Here is a 27705-nt window from a genome sequence, read left to right as displayed (position 1 = left end):
ATGTCGCGGCGCCGGTCGCGACGGCGCCCTTGTCGCGATAGGCGGGGGGGGGCGCCGCTAGCAGCAGTCATCGTCCGTCTCGCTGTAGGGGTCGCGCAGGCCGGGCCGCCCCTTCCCGCCGCCGGGCCCCGAGTAGTAGCCGTTAGGCAGCCGCCGGCCGGGCCGGGGGGGCGACGGCCCCGGGCCCCCCCCGCCGCCCCCCCCGCCGCTCCGGGGACCCCGGGGGCCGCGTCCGTCGAGCGGCGGCTCCGCGTCGCGGGGCCCGCGGGGGGGGTCGGTCCATCGGGCGGCGGGGCGGGGGGCGCGGGGCGAGGCGGGGCCGGCGGCGGGCGGCGGCGGGCGGCGGGGCCCGCGGGCGGGGGGCGCCGCGGCGGGCGGGGGGCGGCGGGCGGCGGGGGAGTAGGAGACGTGCGGCCGCGGCGTGGCGGGGGTCGGCGGGAGCTGGCGGCGGGCGCGGCGGGGGGTGCTGGTCCCCGAGGTGGAGAGCACCGGGCTGCCGCTCACCGAACTACTGCCCTACAGCAACACCGAGACACCGGGGATGACGGCGGGGGGGCACGGCGGGGCCGGGGGGCGCGGGGGGGACATGAGGGGACACGGGGTGTGAGCACGGGGGACACGGACACACGGGGGAAAGGACACGGGGGGTGCAATGGGGGATACGGGGGGGGGGACACGGCACAAGTGCGGGTTTGGGGGACACGGGGCCAAGCAGAGACATGGGGGGGGGGCACAGCCGTGAGGGGGCACAGATGGAGAGGGGGGGTCACAGCCACGGGCCATGCAGACACGGGGGGGGGGGGGGGGGGGGTCCAGGCAGGGATGGGGGGACGGGGGGGGGGCAGATAAAAGCAGCGAGGACACGGGGGGGGGGAGAAAAAACACACGAGAAAGCAGAGGGGAAGAGAAGTGAGAAGAGGTGGGGGGGGGGGGGGGGCCGGGGCGGCTGCGGGCTGAGGGGGGACAGAGGGTGCCAAGGGGGAGGGATGTGGGGAGCTGCCGGGTCCCCCCAAAGCCACTCGCAAGGCAAAAAAAAACAAAGCTCAGGGTGAGGGGGGGGGCGGAGTTCAGCCAGGAGAAAGGGGGAGGGGGGGGAGCAGGGAATGGAGAAGTTTGGAAGAGTTGTCCTGGGGGGGGGGCGCGGGGGGCACGGACACACCCCTGCACCCCAAACTGTTACCTGGGGGGCTGGGGGTTTGGGGACCACGCACCCCAGTGTGGGGTGGGGACCCTGCAGAGCTGGTACCTGGGGGGGGGACACACACACTGTGACCCCCAATCCGTTACCTGCAGGGACCTGGGGTTGGGGGGGGGGGGATCCGTGCACCCCAGTTTGGGGGCCAGTGGGGGGCCCCGCACCCCCATTCTGGATTGGGGGGTGGGGGCTGATGCTGACCGTGCACCCCAAAGCCTGGCTGAGGGGGCGGGGGGTGGTCACCCCAATTCAGGCCTCTGGGGTCTGGGCACCCCCTGCCTATTGGGGGGGGGGGGGACAGGGACTGTGCACCCCAGTCCGATGTGGTGGGGATCCCAGCACCGATCTGGGGGTGCAGGGCCACGTACCCCAACATCATCACCTGGCAGGGCTGCGTGCCCCAAGCCAGGGCTGGAGGGGGCCTGTGCACCCCCAAACCTCAGTGTAGGGCTGTGTGCGCGCCCCCCCCCCCCCCCCCCCCCCCCAGGACTCGAGGGGCACCCCCAAACCCAGCTGGAAGGGCTGAGGCCCCTGATGTGGTTAATGGAGCCGTGCACCCCCAGAACAGGGGAAGGGGTCTGTGCACCCCGATCCTGGGCATGTGGGGCTGTGACCCCAAAAGCAGGGCGGGGGGGGGTGGGTGTCTCAGCACCCCATCTCTGGGTACATGGAGCCATGCACCCCAAAACAGTGCTGGGGGGGGGGGGGGTGTCTCTGCACCCCAACCCTGGGCATGTGGGGCTGTGACCCCCAAAGCAGGGCTGGGGGAGGGGTCTCTGCAGCCCAGCTCGGGGCTGGGGGGGCTCCGTGCTCCTGCCCCGGGTGCAGCGGGGCTGGGGGGGTGGGGTGGGGGTGGGGGGGTCACCCCACAACAGCCCAGGGCACCAAAGAGGCTGCTCATGGGGTCACCCACCAGCTGGGTCCGGTGCCCCTTGCTGGGGAGGGGTGTGGGGGGTGTGGGGGTGAGTGGGGTTCGGGGGGGGCGGGGGGGGGGGGGGGCAGCTTCATTCCAAACTTTCCAGCGTGGCTGGGGCAGGGGGGTGGGGGTGGGTTGCTGGAGCCTGGGGGGGCCAGAGCAGACGGTGGGGGGCCCCGAACCGCTTACCTGGGCCACCCCTCGCCGTGACAGCGCAGCCAAAGCACAGCGATGGGGAGACAGAGAGGTGAATCAAGGCAGGCCCCCCCCCAAGCAGCTGGGGGCACCGGGGGGGCCAAGCGAGGTGGCTCTGTGCGGGCAGGGCGGGCGGGGGGGCGGGGGGAGGCAGGGGGGGCGCGGGCCAAGAGCGGAAAGGTCGGGGGGAGGCATCCAGAGGGGTCGAAGCATCGCCGCGGCCGTCACCCCCACCTTGCACCCCCAGATCCCCTCCCGAGGGGTGGCCCCGTGCTCCCCCCCCCCATCTCCGCTGCCCTCCCTTTGGGTGCTGGGGGGGAAGGGGAGGGGCTGGACCCCCAAAGGTGGGAGACTGGGGGAGCTCTGCGGGTGTAACTGGGATCCTGGATGCTACCAGTATAAACTGGAGCAGGCAGAATGGGTTGGGGGGGGCAGCTGGGAACCCCCCCACCTCACCCAAGCAGCTGCAGACCCTGGGGGGGGTCCCAATGGCCCCGGCAGCTCGGCCAGCGCTGGAGGGGGGGGGGCAGTTCTTAGGTTGAACCCGGAGCCAGAGGCCACCGGGCACTTGGTGGTGGGAAAGGGGACGTGGGGGGGGGGGGGAGTCACACACAGCCCTTGCCCCCCCACTCATGGGGAGTCCCCGTGCCACCCCCCCGCCGTGCCTAGAGGCGGAGGGGGGAGCGGAGGGTGGCACCCACCTGCCGGGGGGCCGCGTGCTCCCGGCCCTCGCTGGGGGAGCGGGACCAGCGGCGGTCGCGGGAGCGGGGCCGCCCGTAGTCATGGCGCTCGGGGGGGGGGCAGCGCTCCCGCTCCCCCGGGCCGTGGTGGTGGTGGTGGTGGTGGTGGTGGTGGTGCCGGTGCTTGCGGTCCTTGGCGCGGCCGCGCTCGGGGTCCCGCTCCTTGGGCGGGAGGTCGCCCGACTGCGTCGTGATGCTGAGGTCGGTGCCCAGCCCTGTGGGGGACCGGGGGGTGGTGATGGGGGGGGGGTGGCACTGGGGAGGGGCGGGAGGGGGGAGAAGCTGGGGCTGGGGGAGGTGGGGATGTGGTGGTGGGGATGGGGCAGCTGGGAGACGTGGGGTGCGGGAGGTGGGGGCCCCACAGAGGTGATGGGGTGGCCCAGGGGATATGGGGTGCAGGAGATGGGGACCCCATGGAGGTGACGGGGTGGCCCAGGGGACGTAGAGTGGCCCAGGGGATGTGGGGTGCAGCAGATGGGGATCCAGAGGTGGAGATGGGGTGGCCCAGGGGACAAGTGGTGGCCCAGAGGATGGGGGGTGGCCCAGGGGACATGGGGTACAGTAGGAGGGGACCTCACAGAGGTGACTGGGTGGCCCAGGGGACGTAGGGTGGCCCTGGGGACACGGGGTACAGTAGGTGGGGACCCCGTGGAGGTGACGGGGTGGCCCAGGGAACATCCGGGGCAGTAGAAGAGGTGGTGGCCTTGGTGGTGGCCTTGGGGACAGCTGGGACAGGTGGGGATGGGGTGACCCGCGGGATGACCGGGTGGGCGACGCAGCATGGCCCGGGGGAGGGGGGGGGGTTGGGGGGGGCCCACCTGTGTCCACATCGGTGTAGCGGCTGAGGGAGCGCTCGGAGGCGCGGTGGCTCCGCTCCCGCCGGCGCGGGTGGTGCCGCTGCCCGTCCTCGGGGGGGACGCGCTCCAGCGAGTAGTCGTCCAGGCGGATGCCCCGGGCGCGCGGGTGGCCCAGCATGGAGGCCGAGCGCTTCATGGGGCTGGCGTCCGAGATGGTCTGCGGGCGAGAGCGCAGCGGGGACGGTCCGGGGCAGCCCGGGGGGGCCGGGGGGGGCTTGGGGGAAGAGTCACCTGCGTGCGCTGGCCCCTTTGTGTCTCTTCAGCCATTCATCCCTCCATCCAACCAACCAGCCCTGTCCATCCGTCCATCGTCCATCCATCATCCATCCATCCATCCATCCATCCGTCCATCATCCATCCATCATCCACCCATCCATCCATCCATCCGTCCATCGTCCATCCATCATCCACCCATCCATCCATCCATCCGTCCATCATCCATCCATCATCCATCCATCCATCCGTCCATCATCCATCCATCCGTCCACAATCCGTCCATCTGTCCATCATCCATCCATCATCCATCCATCCATCCATCATCCATCCATCATCCATCCATCCATCATCTGTCCGTCCGTCCATCCATCCATCCATCCATCCATTCATCCATCCACCTCCCCATCTATCCATCCCTGCATCCATCCAACCAGCCAGTTGTCCATCCGTCCGTCCATCCATCCGTCCATCCATCCATCCGCCCACCCATCCGTCCATCCGTCCGTCTGCCCATCCATCCCTCCCTCCCTCCCCCCCCCGCCCCCCCATCTCTCTGTCCATCCCTCTCTCCCTCCACCCCTTCCCTGGCCCCCCCCGCCCCTCCCTGCCCCACTCCCTCACCCAGCACTGTTGTCCCCAACCTCCCGCCGGTGCCGTCCCCGCGGCCACCGGTGCCATGTCTTGCCGGGTCACCCATCATCCCCACGGCCTCGGTGGGTGCTGACCCGCCGCGCCCTGCGCCGGGGGTCCCACAGCTGGATCGGGAGGGACACGGCGTCCCCATCACTGTGTCCCCGTCACTGTGCCCCCACGGCCCCAGGTTTGGGGACAGACACACACCGATGCACCCCCCTTGGACAGACACCCCCCCCCCACCCCCCCTCGCTGCTCTAACCATTGAGCTGCTCTGCCACGGGGACCCCTGAGTGTCGCCGGCCACTGGGGGGGAGAGGGGGGGGATGGGGATGGGGGGACAGGGATGAGGACAGGGACAGAGGAATGGGGACAGGGGGATGGGGACAGGAACAGGGGGACAGGGGTGGGGACAGGGACGCTGCTCCTCACTGGCCACACTGGTGCTGGGACATGGGGCGACGAGGATCTGGGTGGCCTGAGGTGGCCCAGGGGGTGGGACAAGGAGTGGGGGGACAAGAGAGGGTCAGGGGGAGACAAGGAGCTGGGGGACGGGGACTGGGAATGGCTGGACAGACAGACGGGGAAGAGTCAGGAAGGGCTGGTGAGAGGGTGGCCCTGGACAGGCAGGAGAGAGAGAGGGAGGGGAGGAAGGACAGAAGGATGGAGGGAGGGAGGAGGGAGGATGGAGGATGGAGGATGGAGGATGGGGGATGGAGGATGGAGGATGGAGGGATGGAGGATGGAGGATGGAGGGATGGAGGATGGAGGGATGGAGGACGGAGGATGGAGGATGGAGGAGGGAGGATGGAGGATGGGGGATGGAGGATGGAGGGATGGAGGATGGAGGATGGGGGATGGAGGATGGAGGATGGAGGGATGGAGGGATGGAGGATGGAGGGATGGAGGGATGGAGGATGGAGGGATGGAGGATGGAGGGATGGAGGACGGAGGATGGAGGATGGAGGAGGGAGGATGGAGGATGGGGGATGGAGGATGGAGGGATGGAGGATGGAGGATGGAGGGATGGAGGATGGAGGGATGGAGGACGGAGGATGGAGGATGGAGGAGGGAGGATGGAGGATGGGGGATGGAGGATGGAGGGATGGAGGATGGAGGATGGGGGATGGAGGATGGAGGATGGAGGGATGGAGGGATGGAGGATGGAGGGATGGAGGACGGAGGATGGAGGATGGAGGAGGGAGGATGGAGGATGGAGGATGGAGGACGGAGGACGGAGGATGGAGGATGGAGGATGGAGGATGGAGGGATGGAGGATGGAGGATGGAGGGATGGAGGATGGAGGGATGGAGGGATGGAGGACAGAGGATGGAGGATGGAGGAGGGAGGATGGAGGATGGAGGATGGAGGACGGAGGATGGAGGACGGAGGACGGAGGATGGAGGGATGGAGGGATGGAGGATGGACGATGGAGGATGGAGGACGGAGGACGGAGGATGGAGGACGGAGGATGGAGGGATGGAGGATGGAGGATGGAGGACGGAGGACGGAGGATGGAGGGATGGAGGGATGGAGGATGGAGGATGGAGGATGGAGGACGGAGGACGGAGGATGGAGGACGGAGGACGGAGGATGGAGGGATGGAGGGATGGAGGGATGGAGGATGGAGGGATGGAGGGTGGAGGACGGAGGACGGAGGATGGAGGATGGAGGATGGAGGAGGGAGGATGGAGGAGGGAGGGATGAAAAGGGCTGGAGAGAGGGACAGCTGGGGAATGAGAATGTGGAGGGATGGAGGGAGGGGGCCCAGGAGCTGGTGGGACAAAAACGACTGAAACGGGACAGCGAGATGAGAGAAATGAGAGATGGGGGGTGGGAGGATGGGGGGCTGGAGAGAAGGGGGATGAGGGGCGATGGGGGGCTGGAGCAGGTGGGGGGCGCCCGGGGCAGGTCCGGGGCGGAGCGGGGGGCTCTGGGGGCCCGGCGGTACCTACACTGAGGTTATTCCCTCGGGGTCGGACCTTCCTCCTCTGCTAGAGCCAGCCCAGGCGGTGCCCGCAGAGCCGGGAGAGAGAGAGAGACCAGCGTGAACACGGGGCGGGGGGGCAGGGGAGGGGGGGCGGGGGGGGCGGGTCACCCCCCCAGAGCCAAGCAGCGGCCGGGCGAGCAGCAGCAATGAGCAGAGCAGCCAGAGCAGCCCCGGGCCTGTCCTGGGCATGCGGGGGGGCCGCACCCCCAAAGCCGGTGGTGCCCATTGGCACAGAGAGCGCCACGATGTTGGGGACCGGGGTGGCCGTGCCCCCCCCCTCCATTTCACAGCTGCTGGGGGGGGGGGCACTGAGCCAGAGCAGGCGCGACCCTGCGCTGGAGCACAGGGACCAGTGGCCACACGGTTGCCCCATGGCCACGGCTCTGACCAGGGGGGAGATGGCACCTCTCCCCCAGCTTCACCCCCCCGCAGCCCCTGCCATGCTCATGCCCCCCCCAAAGCCCCCAGCAGCTGCAGCCATTTAAGGGGGGGGCACACAGGACGCTGCTCCTGCCACCACCACAGCGTCCCGGCCCCCCCAACCCCCCCCCATTAAAGCATCAGTGGCCACGGCAGCGCGGGAGGGGCCGCAGGGGGAGGAGGGCGACAGGGTGAGCCTGGGGCCTGTCTCTGGCCGTGGCCCCCCCCGGGGGGGGCCCTCTCCACGGAAGGGCCCGGAAGGGGCCCCCTCACCTGGTTTTCGGCCGGGAGCCGCGGCATGGAGGCGGCGCGGCCGTGGCCCTCCATGGGCAAGTAGTCGCTGTCGGAGTAGCCGTCCTTGGCCATCTCGCGCATCTCCACCAGCTGCGGGGAACGGGGGCGTCAGCGGGGAAACGGGGGGGCAGCACCGGAACCAGGGATGTGCCCCCCACCCGGGGGAGCTGGGAGCAGTGCTGGGGGGAGGCAGCTGGGGAGGGGGGGACTGATGGAGATGGGGGAGATGGGGGTCAGGGGCCCCCCAGGGACGGGGGGGGCGTGGACATGGGGGACATGGGCGTCAGGGGACCCTTGGGGACAGCGGGGGGGTGGATGGAGCTCAGGGGCACTCCCAGGGACACGGGGGCTGGAGGGAGGTGGGGGACCCCCCCCCCCCCCCCCCCCCCCGGTGCAGCCCCTCACCTGGGAGTTGGGGCGGCTGTTGGGGACGTCCTCGGGGTGTCCCCGCTCGGGGCTCCAGGTCCCCGTTTTCTGGAACATCTCCTGGGCGCGCTGGGTGACCCAGGACTGACTCTCCTTCAGGCCCCCGTCGCGCGCGGCCCTGGGGGGCGGCACAGGCGGCTCAGCCCCCTCCCGCCGCCCGGCGCCGCGCAGGGGCAGGATGGGGCCCGCGGCACTTACAGCCCCGCGCCCGGCTCGGCCGGGGGCACCACGTCCGGCCCCGGGGTCCCCTCCTGCGTGGGGGACGGCGGCTCCATGCGCTGGAACATCAGCGGCGTCCGGTTCTGCGGGGACACGGGAGCGGCTGGGGGGGCGGCGGGGACGCGGCACGGCGCGGGGGACGGGGAGGGGACGGGGGGGACACGGGGAGGGGACGGAGCTGGGACAGTTGGGGCCGGGATGGGGATGGGGACACGGGAGGGACCTGGGGACACGAGGATGGGATGGAGCTGCGACACTTGGGGACGGGGACACTGGCGACATGGGAAGGGGACAGGGATGGGATGGGGACACGGGAGGGATCCTTGGGGAGGGGCTGGGGACATGGGAGGGGACAGAGCTGGGATGGGGACACAGGAGGGGACAGGGTTGAAATAGGGACATGAGGGATCCTTGGGGAGGGGACACGAGGATGGGACGGAGCTGGGACACTTGGAGATGGGCACGGGGACACTGGAGACATGGGAAGGGGACAGGGATGGGATGGGGACACCAGAGGTGGCAGAGGAGGGGACAAAGCTGGGATGGGGACACAGGAGGGACTCCCGAAGGGGACAGGGCTGGGACAGGGCTGGTGGGAGGTGGCAGAGGAGGGGCTGGGGCTGGGATGGGACGGGGAGGGACACGGGGAGGGGACAGAGCAGGGCTGGGGACACTGAGGGCCGCAGGGAGGGGACAGGTTTGGGCTGCCTGCGGTGACCCCACCTGCTCCTCCCGCATGGCCTGGAGCTTCTTGGCCTTGCTCTGCCGGTAGTACTCCATGATCATCATCGCCGCGTAGATCTTCCCCACCGTCAGGTCGGTGGCTGCGGGCGCAGAGGGTGAGGGGGGGACGCGGGGACGCGGGGACGGGGAAGACGGGGACAGGGACAGTCCCTTACACTTGTGGGGGGTGACGAGCAGGTCCAGGTTCTTGGGCGAGAGGTTGGGCCAGATGGCGATCATCTCCTTGCGGAGCTCCGCGTCCATCTGCTGCTTGTCGGCTCCCCCTGCACCGAGTGGGCTGAGCGCCCCGGCCCCCCCGGGGACCCCCCGCTGCCCCAGGGCATCCCCCTGGCACCCCTCGGTCCCCCTAGGGCACCCCCCAGGGACCCCCCTGGCCCCCCAGGGCACACCAGCCCCCTCCTCCCCTATGGGCACCTCCCTGTGCCCCCCCCGGACACTTCTGCCCTGCCACTGCCCCATGGACTCTGTCTCCCCTGGGGCTCCTCGTGCACCCCTCAGCTCCCCTCTTCCCCCCCAGTCCCCAGGGACCTCCATCCCTGGGCTCCCAATTCTTGTCCCCTCCACCCCTGGGGTCCCCGTTCTTGTCACCCAAAGGACACTTGGGGTCCCCATCTCTGTCCTTGTCACCCAAGGGACCCCCATCCCCATGTCCCCAAGGTCCCCATCCCCTCAGGTCCTCGTCCCCAAATCCCCAGGACCCCCGTACCGCAGAGTCCTTGTCCCCACTCTCCAGCATCCCTGTCCCTCCCCCCCAAGAGCTGCCATGTCCCCGGATCCCCATCGCTGTCCCCTCCAGGACGTCCACCGGGGTTCCCGTGTCCCCCCCGTGTCCCCCCCCCTTGCCTTTGGCGATCTTGATGTCCAGGGCGGTGCGGATCAGGGCCATGAGGGTGGAGTTGAAGTGCACCGTGTTGTCATCGGCCACCGGCAGGTCCATGCGGAGCAGACGCTGTGGGGCCGAGCAGAGGGGGGGTAGAAGGGGGTGGGGGGGTGTCAGCCGCGACACCCCCCCTCCCACCGCGCCCGGGGGCTGGCGAGAAGGCGGGGGCCGCACTGCAGCCGCTGGGGAAACTGAGGCACGCGTCCCGCTGCCCTCCCTGAGCCCCCCCCCCCCCCAACCCCGGCCCCCCGCCTTCTCCCAGGCTGCGGCCCCCCGGCCCCCCGCGAGTCACCCGGGGGGGGGGGGGGGGGGGGGGCACGGCCAAGCGGGACCCCAGCATCTGGGGGGGGCAGCACATGCAGCACATGCAGCAGAGGTGGGGGCCGACTCGTTCCCAGCTCCGTTTTGGGGATGGATGGCGGGAACGGGGAGGGGGGGGGCGGCCGGGGGGTTCTCTGGGTGCAAACCGGCATCCTCAGGGTGGGGGGGATGCCAGGGAGACATGCTTGGGCTGGGGGTGGGGGGACAAGCGATGAGTTTGCCAGGCCTCAGCCCCGCAGTGCCCCGCACCCCCTCCCCCCCCAGCTCCCAGTGCCAAGCAGGTGGCAGCAGATTCTCCCCCCCCTCTCCCTGAAAAGGGCAGGGACCCCCCCTCATGCATCCCCGAGGGGGGGGATTGCAGGATTTTTGGGGTGCAGAGCAGCAGGGCAGGGAGCGAGCGATGCCAATGGGGAAATTGAGGCACGGAGACATGGGGTCCCCGCACACATCCCCCCCCCCCCAAGTACCCAGGTGTCCCCGTCGTCCCCCCCGACCCCCCCCACCCCACGATGCAGCTCCCGAGCATCCGTAGCCCCCCCCGGCCGGGGGGGGCATGGGCCGTGCAGCAGCCGGGGGGGCCGGTGGGGGGCCGGGGGGACTCACTGCCAGGAGACGAGGTGGCGGGCGGAGGTGGGATGGAGAGGGGGGAGAGTGGGGGGGGGAGAGGCTGCAGGGATGGGGGGACAGAGAAGGGGGGGGCGAGGGTGAGCCCCGGGGGGGGCCCGAGCAGGGGCTCCGCCAGGCAGGCAGGGCGAGCCCTGGGGGGGTCCCTAAAAATGGGCTGCTCTGGGCGAGGTGTCCTCAAACCCCCCCCAGGACCCCCAGGATGGGGGGGGGGGGCGGGGGGGGGCTGGCCAAGCCCCACAGGGGATCCCAAATATGGGATCACTGGGGGGGGCTGGCTGAGCCCCATGGGGGTCCCCAAATAAGGGAACACGGGGGGGGGGGCTCGCTGGGCCCAATGAAGGTCCCCACGTAGAGGCTTCGGGGGGGCTGGCCAACCCCCACAGGAGACCCCAAATAGGGGCTCTCTGGGGGACCAGTTGAGCCCCATGGGGGTCCCCAAGTAGGGGGGGGGTTGGCCAAGTGCAATGGGGGTCCCCAAATAGGGGATGGTTGGGGGGCCTGGCTGAGCCCCATAGAGGATCCCCAAATAGGGGCTCCTGGGGGAGTTGGTGGGCCCCATGGGGGGACCCCCAAATAGGGGCTCCTGGGGGGCCCGGCCCCGAGCCTCCAGCCCGCGGGGGGCAGGAGGTGGCAGGGGGGGGCACACGCTCCTCGGGCGGCGGATCTTACCCAGCCCGTCCTGGGGGGGACGCGCGGAGGCTCAGCGGGGCCGGCGGGGCCGCCGCGCCGGTCAGGGCTCGCCGCAGGAGGAGAAAAACGACAAAAAAAAAAGCAAAACCAAAACCAAAAAAAAAAAAAAAAGAAAAAAAAAACCACCAAGAAAAAAGAAAAACAAAAAAAGGGGGCCGAGAAGCATCGGCCGGGCTGAGTCGGTGCCGCTGCTGGGAACCGGCACCGCTTTGGGGGCTTCGCTCTGGTGGGAAGAGTTATTCTACCTTATAAGCAACACGGGGTGGGCATTTCTTGCCTAAACCCAGGGGCGGGGACATATGTCTCAGCATTTCATACATGTCCATGAAAGTCAGGCGGCCCCTGGGAGCGGAGAGAACGAGAAGGAAGAGACATCGGACAGAAAAAGGACAAAAAAGAGGCGAGAGAGACAGAGAGACGCGGAGAAAAAAAAAATAATAAAAAAAAAACAATAAGGAAAAAAAAAAAAAAAAAGAGGTTTAAACCCACCCGGCCGCAGCCCCGCGGAGGAGGAGGAGGAGGAAGGGAGGAAGGCGATGGCCGGTGCCCATGCAGCCCCGCGGCGCTGGGGGAAGGTGAAGGGGGGGGTCCGGCCGCGCTGGCCGGGGGCCGCGGGGCGCAGCAAGCAGAGCTGGGCAAGGGGTGGGGGGGGGGTATGGGGGAAATGGGGGGGGTGGAGGGGGGCTCCATGCGGCGCTGGGGGCTGGGGCCAGCCCCGGGGGTGCGGGACGTGTCTGTGTATATATATATATATAGATATCATATATATATCCGAGAATCCATAAGCAACATTCATTCCGGTGAGGCTCAGCAGGTTTTAGTGTAAATCAAACCTTGCAAGCAACCCTATGAGGGCATTTCTTGCCTAAGCCCAAGGGGGGAGATATTACGCGCAATAAACTGTACATATCCTTATAATGAATGCGGCCACTGCAAGAAGAATACAGGGGGGTTAGTGCGGGCGCCGCAGACACGCGACCGCGGACGCGCTCCGGGGGCTGGGGGGGGGGATCGGGACGGGACCCGGAGCCCCCGGGCTTGGGGGACGGGGCCGCGCTCCCTCGCTGAGGCCCAATTTGGCGCCGCTTGATGGTGAGGGGGGGCATGGGGTGGTTAAGGGAGAGTTAAGACGCCTTCCCCCTGCTTTCCCCCCCCCGCCCAACCCCTGACTCGTCAGCTTTGTCGCTGTTGGTCCCAGTAAGGACCAGTTTGGCTCATGGGACACCCCGAGAGCGGCACGGGGGACCCTGGGACAAAGTAGAGGCACCCCCCACACACACACACCCCACCCTGGGACATGGGGGGGATCCTCCAGCACCCGGTGGGACCCCCCGGGGACCTCCGGAGTCCGGCCGAGGCCCTTTGCCCTGCGCTGGGGGGGGGGGGAGCTGGGGGGGGGGGGGCAAGAGGGAGAAATCCAGCGGCCAAGCACCTACAACTGAGAGAGGACAGGTTAATCGGCGCCGTGCTGGGGGGGGCCGGGCCCCCCCGTGGCTGCGTGGGGACACCAGACCCGGGGGACACCCCCTCAGGGGGGGACACCAGGGCCACTGGCTCCAGAGGACTCGAGGGGGGGCTCCTGGGCACTTTGCTGTGCCCCCCCCCCCCAGACCCCACTGCACGGCCAGGGGTGGGGGGAACAATCCGGCCAGCCAAGCCCCCGGGCAGCCGCTGAGAGGGGACCCCGGTGTCCAGGGCTACCCCAACTTGCCCCCCGCCCCCCCCCCCAGCCCCGGGGGGGTCCTTACCAGGCGGCGGGGTCGTACTCAGCCCAGACGCGGACGTACTCGTCCAGGTGGTGGGGGCCCAGGATGGAGGAGTCGCGCGTCAGGTACTCGAAGTTGTCCATGATGACGGCGACGAAGAGGTTCAGCATCTGCGGGAGGGGTGAGGGGGGTGTCAGGGTGAGGGGGGGGGGCAGCTCAGGGTCCCCCTTCTGCACCCCCCCCCAGCGCTCACCAGGAAGGAGCAGAGGAAGATGAAGGAGACGAAGTAGAAGTAGGCGAACTCGTTGCCGCACTCGTCCTCCTTGATGCCCGAGTTCTGGTCGCAGGGCTTCCCGCTGAGGCACGACAGCATGATCTCGTGCCACGCCTCCCCCGTCGCGCTCCTGCCACAGAGGGGGGGGACACGCTGGGTAACCCCAGCCGGGGGGGGACGTGCCGGCGTGGCACCGGCTACTGCTGGGGGCACTGGAACCGTGCCAGGGACGGGGACACACACCAGTGTGGCACCGGGTGGCACCAGGACCGTGCCAGGTGGGGGACACACACCTGTGTGGCACTGGGTACCGTGAGGGGGGGCACCAGGACTGTGCCAGGGCAGGGGACACACACCCGTGTGGCACTGGGTACTGCTGAGGTGGCACCGGGGTGGGGGACATGCGCCGGGGTGGCACCGGGTGGCACCAGGACTGTGGTGGGGAGGGGGACACGCACCAATGTGGCACCGGGTACCGCTGGGGGGGCACCAGGACCGTTCCAGGGTGGGAGACATGTGCCAGTGTGGCACTGGGTGGCAGCGGGGCCGTGCCAGGGAGGGGGACTCACGCTGGCGTGGCACCAGGCGGCACTGAGATAGCGCCAGGGCAGGGGACACACCCTGGTGTGGCACTGGGACCTGCCAGGGTGGGGGACACACGCCGATGTGGCACCGGGTACCGCTGGGGGGGCACCAGGACTGTGCCAGGGAGGGGGACACGTGCCGGCGTGGCGGCGGGTGGCAGCGGGGCCGTGCCGGGCGCTCTCACCGGAAGAGCAGCATGAGGGCCTGGAAGAAGGTGCGGAAGTTGTTGTGCTGGGTGATGGCCGACTCGTCGTCCTCCTCCTCGATGCCGATGTTGCCAAAGACCTGGGGGGGGGGGGCCGGGCTGGCTCAGGGGGGCTGTGGCGGGGGGCTGTGGGCTGTGGGGGGGCCGTGGCGCGGGGGGGCTCTCACCTGCATCCCGATGATGGCGTAGATGAAGAAGAGCATGGCGATGAGCAGGCAGACGTAGGGCAGGGCCTGGCGGCAGAGTGGGGCCGTCACGCCGCGCCGGGGCTGGATGCGGCCCCCCCCCAGCACGGCTCGGGCTGGAGGCGGGGGGGTCACGGGGCTTTGGGGGGGCGTCGGGCGTCACCTTGAAGGACTGGACGAAGGTCCAGAGCAGGATGCGGATGGTGTAGCCCTGGCGCAGCAGCTTGATGAGCCGCGCGGCGCGGAAGAGCCGCAGGAAGCTGAGGTTGATGAAGTTGTTCTGGGGGGACACGGGGGGGGGGGCGCGGGGGGTGAGGGGGGGCCCGGACCAGGCGCTGTGGGGTTGGGGGGGACATGGCGGCTCCCACCTACCCCAAACTCGGTCACCAGGATGTCCGTGATGCTCCCCAGGACCGTGACAAAGTCGAAGATGTTCCAGGCGTCGCGGAAGTAATTCTGGGGAGGGGCCGAGGGAGCTGACGGTGTGCGGGTCCCGGCTCCCAGTTACCCACACACCAGCTCCCAGTTACCCACACGCCTGATCCCAGTTACCCACACACCAGCTCCTGGGATCCCAGTTACCCACACACCAGCTTCCAGTTACCCACCAGTTACCCACATGCCTGATCCAGTTACCCACACACCAGATCCCAGTTACCCACACACCAGATCCCGGGATCCCAGTTATCCACACACTGGTTCCCAGTTACCCACACCCTGGCTGCCCAGATCCCAGTTACCCACACACTGGATCCCAGTTACCCCACCCCAGGTCCCAGTTACCCCACCCCAGCTCCCGGGACCCTGTGGGGCGGTGCCGGGGGCCGGACTCGTGGCCCCGGTCCCAGGGTGCCCGGGGTGCCCGTCCCCGGCGCGCGGCGGCCCCTACCAGCACGCCGAAGGCCATGATCTTCAGGAGACACTCCAGGGAGAAGAGGGAGGTGAAGACGTTGTTGAACATCCTCAGCACGTTCTCGTAGGCGTCCGACGCGTCGTAGAACTGGGGGGGACAGCGCGGGGGGTGGGGACAGGTCCCTGGGGGGACGCGGGGGCACCGTGGGGGGGTCAGGATGGATCCAGGGGCACAGGGATAGGCCGGATCCAGGGGGATGGGGACAGGTCCAGGGGACAGGGACAAGTCTCAGGGGACAGGGGAGGTGCCGGGGGAGAAGGAGAAACCTCAGGGACAGAGATGGGACTAAGGGGGGGCTCCCCAGGACCCCCAGCCCCCTCCCCGCCGACCTTCATCATGAGGACGATGGTGTTGAGGGCGATCATGGCCATGATGGTGTATTCGAAGGGGGGTGACACCACGAACTGCCACATGCGGTACTGGAAGCTCTGGCGGTTCTGGGGCATGTGGCGCGTCAGGGGCTTGGCGCTGATGGCGAAGTCGATGCAGGCTCTCTGCGAGGGGGGGGAGGACACAGGGTGGGCGTCACTGAGACCCCCCCCAGGGCTCCGCGAGCGGTGCAGAGCAGGGAGGGGTGCAGGGGCAGCACCTCGTTCTTCTCCAGGCTGTACTCCTCCATCATCTTGTCCCCCTGCTCCTGGAAGGTGATGATGATCAAGGCCACGAAGATGTTGACGAAGAAGAAGGGGAAGACGACGAAGTAAACCACGTAGAAGATGGACATCTCCATGCGGTAGCCGGGGCTGGGGCCTTGGTTCTCGTAGGTGGCATCCACCGAGTGCTTGAGGACCCTGCGGGGGACGAGGGGACGGACAGGGTGGGGGTCCCAGCGTCCCCCCCCAGCCACCACCCCCATGTCATCCCCCCCGCCATCCCCACGCCCTTACTGCGGCCATCCCTCGCCGGTGGAGACGGTGAAGAGGGTGAGCAGCGCCCAGAGCACGTTGTCGTAGTGAAAATCGTATTTTTTCCACTCCCGTTTCTGCGCCTTCACCTCGTTGTCCTTCTCGTAGACCAGGTACTCCCCCCTGGGAGGGGAGGGGGCGGTGGGACAGGGCTGGGGGGGGGCGCTGACCCCCGCCCGGCCGGGCCGTACCTGCAGTCCTTCTCGAACTCCTTGGACTCGTCGGTGCAGTAGAAGAACTTGCCCTTGAAGAGCTGGACGGCCACCACGGCAAAGATGAACATGAAGAGCATGTAGACGATGAGGATGTTGAGGACGTTCTTCAGGGAGTTCACCACGCAGTCGAAAACGGCCTGAGGACACAGATTGGGGAGGGGGTCAGCACCGGCCGGGACCTGGGTGTCACAGGTGGGGGGAGTGACACCCCCCCCACACCCCTCCTCACCCACCTTGAGCTTGGGCAACCTCTTGATGGTCTTCAGGGGCCGGAGGACACGGAGGACACGGAGGGACTTGATGGTGTTGATGTCCTTCCCCTTGCTGCTGCCGCTGCAGGGGGGGGGACATGGGAAAACATGGGGCCCCCGGCGTGGCGGCTCGGGGTGCCCCGACATCCCGGCAGCACCGTGGTGGCCCCGTCCCCTCCTCGCCCCGGTGGTGATGGAACCCCCTCCCCACCCGGCACGGGGCAGGGCTCGAGGCTGAGACCCCTCCAGCACTCATCACACGTGTTTCCCATGGCGCTGAGGCTGCTTTTGGGGGGGTGCAAAGGAGGGGGAGGGGGCGGGGGGGAGCGAGGCGCGACCATGAGCACGAGGAGAGCACGAGGACGGAAGGACGGAGACGAGGGGGTGGGGGACGAAGGCAGAAAGACTTTACCGTGAGCTGCTCCTGCGGCCGGTGGCAGAGGAAGGGGAGAGACAAGGCACGGTGAGAGCCCGGCCCCCCCCGCGCCCCCCCCGGCCCCCCGGCCCCTTCCCCCGGGAGGCTGGAGGAGCCACGGCGGGATCCCAGTGGCCCAGGAGGTACTCGGGGTCTGCTCCGGGTTTACTCACCCGTCACTTGGGGGATGCTCAATTACTTGGGGGATGCTCATCCCTTACTTTAAGGGTGTTCAGTTACTTGGGGGTGCTCATCCCTTCCTTGGGGGGCGCTCAGTTACTCAGGGGATGCTCACACTTTACTGGGGGGATGCTCACTCCTCACTTTAAGGGTGCTCAGTAACTTAGGGGTGCTCAGTCCTGACCTGGGGGGTGCTCAGTTACTCAGAGGATGCTCACCCCTTACTTTAAGGCTGCCTAATCACTCAGGGAATGCTCACCCTTTACTAGGAGGATGCTCATCCTTTACTTGGGGGATGCTCACCCTTTGCTTCAAGGCTGCTCAGTCACTCAGGGGATTCTCACCCTTCCCTCAGGGGATGCTCATCTGTTTCCAGGAGGCTCCTCATCCTTCACCAGGTTACTAACCCCTTACTAAGAGGTTACTCATCCCTTACTAAGAGGCCCCTTCACTAGGGGATTCCCGTATGTATTTAGGGTTTACTCCAGCCCTGATTGCTGCTCGGGGGACACGGGGGCGCGGGGACAGCAGGACGGTGACAGGACGACACAGCGCGGTGACAAGCGGCCGAGGACGGACGACGTCAAGCGACAGAGCAGAGCGCGGGCAGCGGGCGCGGCAGCGCGGGGGGGGCCGGCACGGCCCCGCGGGGGGGCACTGGGAGGCACTGGGAGGCACTGGGAGAGGCGAGAACCCGCCGTCTCCATCCCCTCCTCCATCCCCCCCTCCCTGCTGCCCCCTGAGCGTGGGGGGACCCGGGTGTGACCACCCCCCGCCCAGGACCCCCCCAGGCCCCCCCCGGGGGGACTCACGTGAAGGCGAAGGCCACCAGCGCCCCGCTGACCACGATGAAGTCCAGAATGTTCCACAGGTCCCGGAAATAGGCACCTTGGTGAAGCACCAGCCCCAAATCCACCATCTGCGGGGGGCAAGGGCGTGGGGTGGGGGTGAGGGGGTGCCGGGGGGGCCCCCCACCCCGCAGACCCCCCCCCCGCTCACCTTGATCACCATCTCGAAGGTGAAGACGCCCGTGAAGACGTAGTCGAAGTAGCGCAAAACCTGGGGGGGTGGGGAGATGTTTGGGGCAATCCTGACACCCAGAGACCCCCCCTGGGCACCCCAGGACCCCCCTGGCACCCCAGGACCCCCACCCCACATCCCTCCATGGCTGTAGGACACCCCCAGCACACCAGGACCCCCCCATCACCCCTCTGGCAACTCAGGACCCCTCCCCTCATCACTCCATGGCTGTGGGACCCCCTGCACCCCCCCGCAGCAGCCCTGGCACCCCCCTAAACCCCAGGACCCCCCACTCATCCCTCCATGGCTGTGGAACCCCCTGGCACCCCCCAGCACCCCCGGCACACCCCAGCACCCACCTGAAACCCCAGAACCACCCCCCCCCTCCACCCCTCCATGGCTGTGGGACCCCCCAGCACCCCCCAGCACCCTGGGGCCATGGGGAGGGTCTCAGAGGCAGGACAAGGAGCCCCCTGCCCTCCCCCCCTATTTGGGCACAGCCCCAGGTGCTGTTTTGGGGTTCCCCCTGCAGCGAGGCGGGGGGGGCTCACGTTGTTGCGGGGGGCGTTGGGCTGCACGGGGTCCTCGGCGGCCAGGGCGATGCTGCTCATGGCGATGACCATCAGGATGCACATCTCGAAGTACCGCAGGTTGACGATGTAGTGGCAGAGCCGGCGGAACCTGGGGGGGGCACACGCGGTGTGGGGGGGGGGGGCCAGGGACACCCCAGGACCCCCCCCTGTGGCCACCCAGAGCCCCCCCCCCGCGGGGACTCACGGGTTGGTGGTGGAGAGGATGAACATGGAGCTGTAGGGCACCATGGGCTTGGGGCCGTTCTCCTCCTGATCGTCGCCTTCCTCCTTCTTCTCCTCCTCCTCCTCTTTGCGGGGCAGCGGCTCGGGGTTGGCGTTCCTGTTCACTGCGGGAGCGGCGGCGTCACGGCCCATGGACCCCCCCTGCACCCCCCCAGACCCCCCACATCCCCCTGAACCCCCCTGGGACCCCCGTGCATCCCCCCAGACCCTCCACATCCCCCTGAACCCCCCCGGGACCCCCCTGCGTCCCCCCAGACCCTCCACATCCCCCTGAACACCCCCAGGACCCCCCTGCATCCCCCCAGACCCCCCACATCCCCCTGAACCCCCCCGGGACCCCCCTGCGTCCCCCCAGACCCCCCACATCCCCCTGAACACCCCCGGGACCCCCCTGCACCCCCCAGGCCCCACCTGCACTCCTCGTGGCCGCCCACAACCCCCTTACACCCCCCCCAGACCCCCTATATCCCCAGTGTACCCTGCTGAGCCCCACCTGCACCCCCTTGAGCCCCCCACATCCCCCCTGCACACCCCCAGCCCCCCTAGATCCCCCTGCACCCCCCAGCCTCCCCTGCACACCCCTAGGGCCCCACAACCCCCCTGCAACCCCCCCCGAACCCCTACATTCCCCCTCCACCCTGCCCGGTTCCACCTGCACCCCCCAGGCACCCCCTGCACCCCCCCAGCCCCCACATATCCCTGCACCTCCCCCACCTGAACCTCATGGGCCCCCACATCTCCCCTGCACCCTCCAGACCCCTCACATCCCCCCTGGACCCCCCCAGAACCCCATGGGCCCCCCCCACACCCCCCTGCACCCCTCCAGACTCCCCACATTCCACACCTCCCCCAGTCCCCTCGGATCCCCTGCACCCCCCCGTCAGCCTCCAGCCCTCCCAGAGCCCCCCCACCCCCCGGGGGGGGTTCCCCTACCTTGGACCAGGGCGTTGGTGGGGGGGGGCGGGAGGGGGGGGGGGATGTCCACGGCCGTGTGCTCCGGCTTCCCCCCGCCCTTGGCCGGGTTGTTGAGGGCGCCGGGGTTGGTGACCACCAGGTTGTTTTCGGGGGGGGGGTTGGTGGTGGCGGGGGGTCGGCGGAGGGGCCCCCCGGTAGGGCAGGCGGTGTGGTTGCCCACGGGGGGGGCCGCGGGGGGGTCGGCGGTGACCAGTTTGTTGTTCTTCATGTTGTCGATGTCCTCCGCGACGGGGGGCTCCCGGCGCCCCACGTCCTGCTGGATGGGGCGGGTGGTGGAGAGCGTGGGGCCCGCCGGCACCCCGGGGGGCTGGTTCTCCCTGGGGGGAGGCGCAGGAGGACGGGGGGGGCCTCAGCGGGGACCCCCCGGCACCCCAAGAATCCCTGACACGGCTCCTGGGGTGGGCGCTGAGCTGGGAATGCCGGAGGGGGTCGGGTCCCCATCCTGGATGGAGCTCCCAAGTCCTGGGGGGTCCCAGCAGCCCCAGGGGGGGGTCTCACCAGCCCCAGGGGGGGTCTCGGCTGCCCGGGGGGGGTCCCAACACGCCCAAGGGGGGGCCCCAGTAGATCTGGAAGGGGGTCTTGTCTGCCCAAGGGGCGTCCCAGCAGCCCCGAGGGGCTCCAGCAGATCCATGGGGGGTTCCCAGCAGCCCCAAGGGGGGCCCCAGAAGCCCCGGGGGGGGTCTCAGAAGATGTGGGGGGGTCCTCGCCTGCCCAGGGGCGTCCCAGCAGCCTCAAGGGGGGTCCCAGCAGATCTGGGGGTGATCTCGCCTGCCCAGGGGGGGTTCCAGCAGCTCCAAGGGGTCCCATCAGCCCCTGGAGGGTCTCAGCAGCCCCTGGGGGGCTCACCTGCCCGGGGGGTTCCCAGCAGCCCCAGGGGGTCCTGCCCACCCCACTCACCTCCGCCGCCGGTGCCGCCTCTCTCTGTCGTCCCTCTTGCCCTCGCCGTCGTAGCCGGCCGGTGCCGCGTGTCGATGCCGCCGGCGCCGCTCGCCGTCCCCGTGTTCGCCGTCCCCCTCGCCCCGTGGCAGCCGGCCGCCCTCCCGGTGCCGCGGCCGCCGCTCCGGTCGCCCGCCCTCCTCGCCCTCCTCGCCCACCCGCCGGTGCGCCCGGTGCCGCCGGTGCTCGCGCTCGGGTTGGGGCGAACCGGCGTGGCCGTCCCGGCTGCCGCCCGCCCGGTGCCGACGCTCGAGGGCTTTGAGGCGCTCGGCCTCGCCGTAGGCTCGCTCCTGGCTGGGCTCGCGCTCGGGCTCGCGGCTGCCGCTGCGGGGCCGGCGACCGTCGAGGGCGGGGGGCTCCACGGGACGGGGGCCGCCGGGGTCGGGGTAGCGCGGCTGCCGGCGCAGCTCGTCGGCGCGGGGCTGGCCGAAGCGGGGCTCCAGCGGGGGCTCGCCGGGACGCATTTTGTTGGTGTTGTTGTTGCGGTTTTCCCGCGGGTCCACCACCAGCGGCCGGTCCAGGTGGGTTTTCATGTCGGGGCGCAGGTGTCGGGCGTAGGGCACCTTCCAGCGCTCCTCGGGGTCCAGCTCGCTGTAGAGCGCCTCGCGGCTGGCCAGCAGGTTCTGCTTCCGCAGCTCGCTCGTCCGCTGCTCCCACACCGACTTCGAGGATTTCTGGTTCTTCTGCTGCTCCTTCCTGCAGCGGGGAGCCACAGCCCGCGGCGGCGGGGCCTGAGGGGGGCCCGCACCGAGCCGGGGCGGAGGCGGGATGGAGCCGAGGGTGGAGCTGAGGATGGAGCCGGGATGGAGCCAGGATGGAGCTGGGATGGAGCCGGGATGGATCCAGGGATCAAAGTGGGATGGAGCAAGGATGGATCCAGGGATCAAGCTGGGATGGATCCAGGGATCAAGCTGGGATGGAGCTGGGATGGATCCAGAGATGGAGCCGGGATGGATCCAGGGATCAAGCTGGGATGGATCCAGGGATCAAGCTGGGATGGAGCTGGGATGGATCCAGAGATGGAGCCGGGATGGATCCAGGGATCAAGCTGGGATGGATCCAGGGATCAAGCTGGGATGGAGCTGGGATGGATCCAGAGATGGAGCCAGGATGGATCCAGGGATCAAGCTGGGATGGAGCTGGGATGGATCCAGGGATGGAGCCGGGTTGGAGCTGGGATGGAACCAAGGAAAAACCTGGAATGGAGTTGAGGATGAAGCTGGGATGGAGCCAGGACAGAGCCAGAAATGGAACTGGGATGGAGTCGAGGACAGAGCTGGGGATGAAGCCGGGATGGAGCTGGGATGGACACAAGGATGGATCCAAGGACGGATCTGGGGATGAAGCCAAGGATGGAGCCAGGATGGAGTCGGGCCTGGAGCTGGGATGGATCCAGGGATGGAGCTGGGAATGGAGACAAGGATGGAGCCGGGATGGAGCCGGGATGGAGCAGGGAGGGAGTGGGGACAGAGCTGCGTGCGCTGCACTCACATGGTGACGGACATGTTGGCCGCAGAGAGCGGGCTCACTTCGGCCACCTCCTTCGCCTTCTGCAGCGCCAGCTTTTGGTTGGCGGCTTCTTCCTCCTCCTGCTCGTCCTGCGAAGCCCCGCGCCATGTCCAGCTCAGCCCCGAGGCCACGGGGCCGATGGGCGGGGGGAGGGCCCCACGCACCCCCAGCCACGGCCCTCACCTTGGTGAGCTCCTGCGCGTTGGCGAGGTTGTCCACCGCGATGGCCAAGAAGACGTTGAGGAGGGTGTCTGGGCACCCCGTCAAGGCAAAGTGGGTCCCAGCGCAGCCCCACCCCAGCCCAGAACCCCCCAGGAACCCCCCGGACCCCCCCAGCACCCCGAGGATACAGTTGCCGAAGAGGGTGAGGACGATGAAGTAGACAGAGAAAACCATCCCCCCCTTGACGCCACCCTGAGATTTGATCCCGTCGTACATCACCGCGTTCCAGTCTTCGCCCGTCAGGATCTGGGGAGGAGGGAAGGAGCCGCGGGGGGGCAGTGGGGACCACCCCCCAGCACCCCAATTCCTCAGGACCCCCGGGGGGACACAAGGGGGGGGTTCCCTACCTGAAACACCGTCATTATTGCTGCTGGGAAAGTGTCAAAGTTGGTGGGAGGGGTCCCGTCGTCAAAATTGAACCTGGGGGGGCAGGGGGGCAGCAGTGGGAGCCCCATCCCCGCCGGATGCCCCCCAGCAGGGACCTGGGGGCACAGAGACACCCCCACCCTGGGGAACCGGGGGGGTCCCAGGGAGACCCTGTTCCCCACCCAGTTACTCACTGTCCCCCGAAGAGCTGCATCCCCAAAAGGGCAAAGACGACGATGAAGAGGAAGAGGAGGAAGAGGAGGCTGATGATGGACTTCATGGAGTTCAGGAGGGAGACCACCAGGTTCCGCAGGGAAGCCCAGTACCTGCCAGGGCAGAGCCAGGCTGCGGGGCCGCGGGGGGACGGGGGGGACACAGGGGGATGCAAGGGCACTGGGGGGACGGGGGACATGGGGATGACGAGGGGACACGGGGACAGCGAGGGGACGAGGTCGGCAGCTCGGAACCCGGGTCCCCTGCGACAGTCCCGGCATCTGCAGGAACCCTCGTGCTGGCCCTGTCCCTGTGCTCACAGACACACAGACACGGACGGACCGAGGGATGGACGGACGGACAGATGGATGGATGGACAGATGGATGGATGATGGATGGATGGATGTTGGATGGATGGATGGATGAACGGACAGATGGACAGATGGTTGATGGATGGATGTTGGATGGATGGATAGACAGACAGATGGATGGATGGATGGATGATGGACAGACAGATGGATGGATGGAAGATGGATGATGGATGGATGGACAGACAGACGGATGGATGGATGGATGTTGGATGGACGGACAGACAGACGGATGGATGGAGGGATGTTGGATGGACGGACGGACGGACAGACAGACGGATGGATGGATGGATGTTGGATGGACGGACGGACGGACAGACAGACAGAGTGGTGGCATCAACCCCTCAGCACTTACTTTGTGACTTTGAAAATGCGCAGTAACCTGAGAGCTCGTAGCACGCTGATCCCGAAGGATGTTCCCGGCTTCACAACAGCCCAGATCACCTCGAAGATGCTTCCGATGATAACCTGGGGGGTGGTCCCCATCCTGTCCCCGTCCTGTCCCCATCCCATCCCTGCCCTGTCCCTGCCCTGCCTCCATCCCCACCGTGTCCCCATCCCATCCCCACCCTCTCCCGAACTCTGTCCCATCCCTACCCCAACCTCTTCCCTGCCCTTATCTTGTCATCATCCCATCCCTTCCCCTCCCCATTCCATCTCCATCCCCACCCCTGTCCCACCCCATCGACATCCCACCCCCACCCCCATTCCCACCCCATCCCACCCCCACCCCCACCCCCATTCCCATCCCATCCCGCCCCCACTCCCGCCGCCCGGGCCAGGGCCGCACTCACGGCACAATCGAAGCAATTGAAGGACGAGTGAAAGTAAGGCCGCGTCCCCAGCCCGTACATTTTTATAAACATTTCGGACATAAAGAGTCCCAAGAAAATGAATTCTGCATAGTCTGGGGGAGGAGAGAAAGTGAGGGGGGGGGCCGGGGGCCAGGGCTGGGGGGGGAAGGGGGGTCCTAGTGGCGGGGGGGGCACTCACAGAGGAAGTCGGAAAGCCAATCTGGCTGGTCGTAGTGAACGATAGCAACACACAGGGTGTTGAGCGCTACCAGACTGAGCACGGTCCAGTAGAAGGCCTGAGTTTTCACCATGCGGCGGATGTGGAAGCGCATCCGCCGCTCCCGCTTGTGGAAGAAGGTGGCGTTCTCCAGCTTGGCACTTTTGAGGCTGGCGCGGGCGAAGGGGGAGCCTGGGGCGTGTGGGGGGGGGCTTGTCATGTCACCTGCCACCCCCTCCTCAGCCGTCGCCCAGTCCGTGGTCCAGCAGCCTGGACACGTCGCACAGCCCCCACCCGCCGCCCCCATCGCCCGCCACTCACCCGTCAGCCCCCAAATCATCATCTCCGACACATCACCCCCACCCATCACCCCCCCATCACCCCCCCACCCCTCACCCATCACCCCCTGTCTCCCAGCCCATCAAGCCCTCACCCATCACCCTGCAACCCACCACCCCATCACCCCTCAGCCCCCAACCCAGCATTTTGCCACCCATCACCCCCCAAACTATCACCCATCACCCCCCAAACCCATCGCGCCCCAAACCATCACCCAACACCCCCCAAACCATCACCCAACATCCCCCAAACCATCACCCAACACCCCCCAAACCATCACCCAACCCCCCCCAAACCATCACCCAACACCCCCCAAACCATCACCCAACATCCCCCCAAACCATCACCCATCACCCCCCAAACCATCACCCAACACCCCCCCTCCCATTAGCCCCCCACCCATCACCCCTCAACCCCTCACCCATCACCCACCATTCTACCACGCATCACCCCCCCACCTCCCACCCCGTCACCCCCATCTCTCCCAGCCCATCACGCCCCCCCTCACCCCCCCCACCCACCCACGGAGGAGATGTCGGCCAGCTGCTCCTCGGCATCCTCAGGGCTCAGCAGGTCCGTCTTGCTCTTCTTGATGGTGGCCCTCCGGAGAGCTCCCGCAGGGGCGAGGGGCAGAGGGGGGCGGGCGTCACCTGGGGGGCCTCTCTTTGGCCCCCCCTCACCCCCCCGGGGCACTCCCACCCCCCCAACCTGCCGGGGTGCGTGGGGGTGGGACACTTACCATCGAAGGGGTGCCGGGGCTCTCCCTCCGTCTCATCCTCCGCCAGGATCACTTCTTCTGAGAGAAAAGCGGGGGGCTCAGCGGGGTGGGGGGGGATCCCGGGGGGGTCCCGGGGGGGTGGATCCCAGCCCTCACCCGCCTTGGAGATCCACTCCATGTAGCCGTTGAGCTCCCGCTCGATCTGCTGCTGCCGCCGCAGCTTCAGGAACGCCCGGCGGTTCTCCACCCGCTCCCGCTCTTTGGCAAACTCCCTGCGGGGGCTGGTGTCAGCGGGGGGGGGCCTGGGGTGGGCACCCCCCTCCCACCGAGCCCCCCCACCAGCCACTTACCCGGACAGCACCCCCAGCACTAGGTTCAGCATAAAAAAGGAGCCGATGATGATGAGGGGGATGAAGTACAGCCAGTTCCAAGTGTTCCCTGAGGCATCGTTGCTCTGGGGGGGGGAACGGAGGGGTCAGGGGTGCGGGGTCCCACGAGCTGGGGGGGTGTGTGTGGGGGGGCAGGGGTACGACCCCATTTCTGCAGCTGGATATAGGTGAAGGGACGGAGGGTGGCACAGCAGCTCCGGTGTCATCCCCCCGCCGGGGGCTGGTGGCACCCCAAATCCCCCAGCCATGCTCCCCACACCCCGCTGGGCCACGGGGGGGCCATGGGGGGCCAGGGAGGACATGGGGGGCCATGGGGGACACTCGGGGGGTGAGGTTCAGGGGGGGACACATGGGGGGGTCAGGAAGGACACATGATACCAGGGGGACACTCGGGGGGTGGGGGAGGAGGACATGGGGAGCCATGGGGGAGACTTGGGGGGCCAGAGGGGACACATGGTGCCAGGGGGGGACTCGGGGGGGCCAGAGGGGAGACCTGGGCAGACAAGGGGGACACGGCATGCTAGGGGGGACTTGGAGGGGCCAGGGAGGCCATGGGGGGCCAGGGGGGGGACTTGCGGGGGGGCAGGGAAGACATGGGGGAGACTTGGGGACCCGGGGGGGACATGTGGTGCTGGGGGGGGGGGGAGATGGGGGGTCAGGGAGGTCACATGGCAGCAGTGGGACACTCTGGGGGACCCAGGGGGGACATGTGGTGATGGGGGGGGGGAGATGGGGGGGTCAGGGAGGTCACATGGCAGCAGGGGGACACTCAGGGGGACCCAGGGGGGACATGTGGTGATGGGGGGGGGGAGATGGGGGGTCAGGAAGGTCACATGGCAGCAGGGGGACACTCAGGGGGACCAGGGGGGACACGTGGTGCTGGGGGGGTATTCGGGGGGGGGGGCAGGGAGGATGCATAGCATCCCTGCAGGACTTGGGGCTGCCAGCAGAGGGGGGGCCCCAGCGCCCTTTTCCGGGTAACCTCCTGCTTCACCTCCAGCTTTTTTTTGGGGGGGAGGGGGGCACCACACCCCATGCCCTCCCCCTTCCACCCTCACACACCCAGCGCCCGGAGCACGGGAGTGGTCAGCAGGGACACCCCCCCCCCCAAGGGCGGGGACCCCCTCCGGGGGGACAAGGCAGGGATAAAGGCAGCTTCGATGGGGAAAGAGGGGGCTGGGGCGGAGGAGGGGGGCCCCCACGCCCCCCCCGCGGGGCTCACATAGTAGAGGAGGTCTGTCCACCCTTCCATGGTGATGCACTGGAAGACGGTCAGGACGGCGAAGAGGATGTTGTCGAACTGGGTGATGCCGTAGTTGGGGCCCTCCCAGTACTTCTTGCACTTGGTGCCGTTGGGGCAGATCCGGGCCGGCTCGTCCGTCCCGCAGGGGACCTCCACCTTGATCTCGTCTGGGGGGGGGCACGGATCTGGGGTTTGCTATGGACACCCCCCTCCTTCCAAGACCAACTCGGACCCCCCCTTCCATCCCTGCGTTCACACAGGAGGGGATTTTGGGGTCATGGGGTGACCCTGTGGGGCTGTCAGACCCCCCCCCCAGGGCTGCGTTCACTCGGGGGGGGACTTTGGGGTCATAGGGTGACCCCCATGGGGCTATCAAACTCCCCC

General features: G+C 68.4%; 1 protein-coding gene across 1 annotated transcript in view; it reads right to left on the bottom strand.

Moving 5' to 3' along the window:
- Positions 1 to 414: 414 nt before the first annotated feature.
- CACNA1A (calcium voltage-gated channel subunit alpha1 A) overlaps positions 415 to 27705 on the bottom strand; it is a 35714-nt gene continuing 8423 nt past the window's right edge. Inside the window, 42 exon segments of the mRNA XM_074930121.1 lie at positions 415 to 511; positions 3008 to 3261; positions 3865 to 4060; positions 6708 to 6746; positions 7436 to 7546; positions 7862 to 8000; positions 8081 to 8184; positions 8825 to 8925; positions 9001 to 9108; positions 9689 to 9794; positions 12197 to 12293; positions 13112 to 13239; positions 13323 to 13473; positions 14113 to 14213; positions 14301 to 14366; positions 14482 to 14684; positions 14687 to 14774; positions 15208 to 15318; positions 15561 to 15725; positions 15821 to 16022; positions 16119 to 16259; positions 16328 to 16488; positions 16585 to 16684; positions 18010 to 18116; positions 18173 to 18256; positions 18769 to 18898; positions 18995 to 19136; positions 19966 to 20324; positions 20905 to 21639; positions 22435 to 22541; positions 22636 to 22703; positions 22803 to 22920; positions 23022 to 23094; positions 23235 to 23366; positions 23977 to 24089; positions 24416 to 24528; positions 24615 to 24824; positions 25493 to 25582; positions 25711 to 25767; positions 25846 to 25961; positions 26040 to 26143; positions 27301 to 27488. Of these exon segments, the coding sequence (XP_074786222.1) occupies positions 509 to 511; positions 3008 to 3261; positions 3865 to 4060; positions 6708 to 6746; positions 7436 to 7546; positions 7862 to 8000; positions 8081 to 8184; positions 8825 to 8925; positions 9001 to 9108; positions 9689 to 9794; positions 12197 to 12293; positions 13112 to 13239; positions 13323 to 13473; positions 14113 to 14213; positions 14301 to 14366; positions 14482 to 14684; positions 14687 to 14774; positions 15208 to 15318; positions 15561 to 15725; positions 15821 to 16022; positions 16119 to 16259; positions 16328 to 16488; positions 16585 to 16684; positions 18010 to 18116; positions 18173 to 18256; positions 18769 to 18898; positions 18995 to 19136; positions 19966 to 20324; positions 20905 to 21639; positions 22435 to 22541; positions 22636 to 22703; positions 22803 to 22920; positions 23022 to 23094; positions 23235 to 23366; positions 23977 to 24089; positions 24416 to 24528; positions 24615 to 24824; positions 25493 to 25582; positions 25711 to 25767; positions 25846 to 25961; positions 26040 to 26143; positions 27301 to 27488 (5921 nt within the window). The 3' untranslated portion in view covers positions 415 to 508.

The sequence above is a fragment of the Athene noctua genome, chromosome 31 (genome assembly GCF_965140245.1).
Source record: "Athene noctua chromosome 31, bAthNoc1.hap1.1, whole genome shotgun sequence".
Taxonomy (NCBI): domain Eukaryota; kingdom Metazoa; phylum Chordata; class Aves; order Strigiformes; family Strigidae; genus Athene; species Athene noctua.
This window is presented reverse-complemented; position numbering and strand designations above follow the sequence as displayed.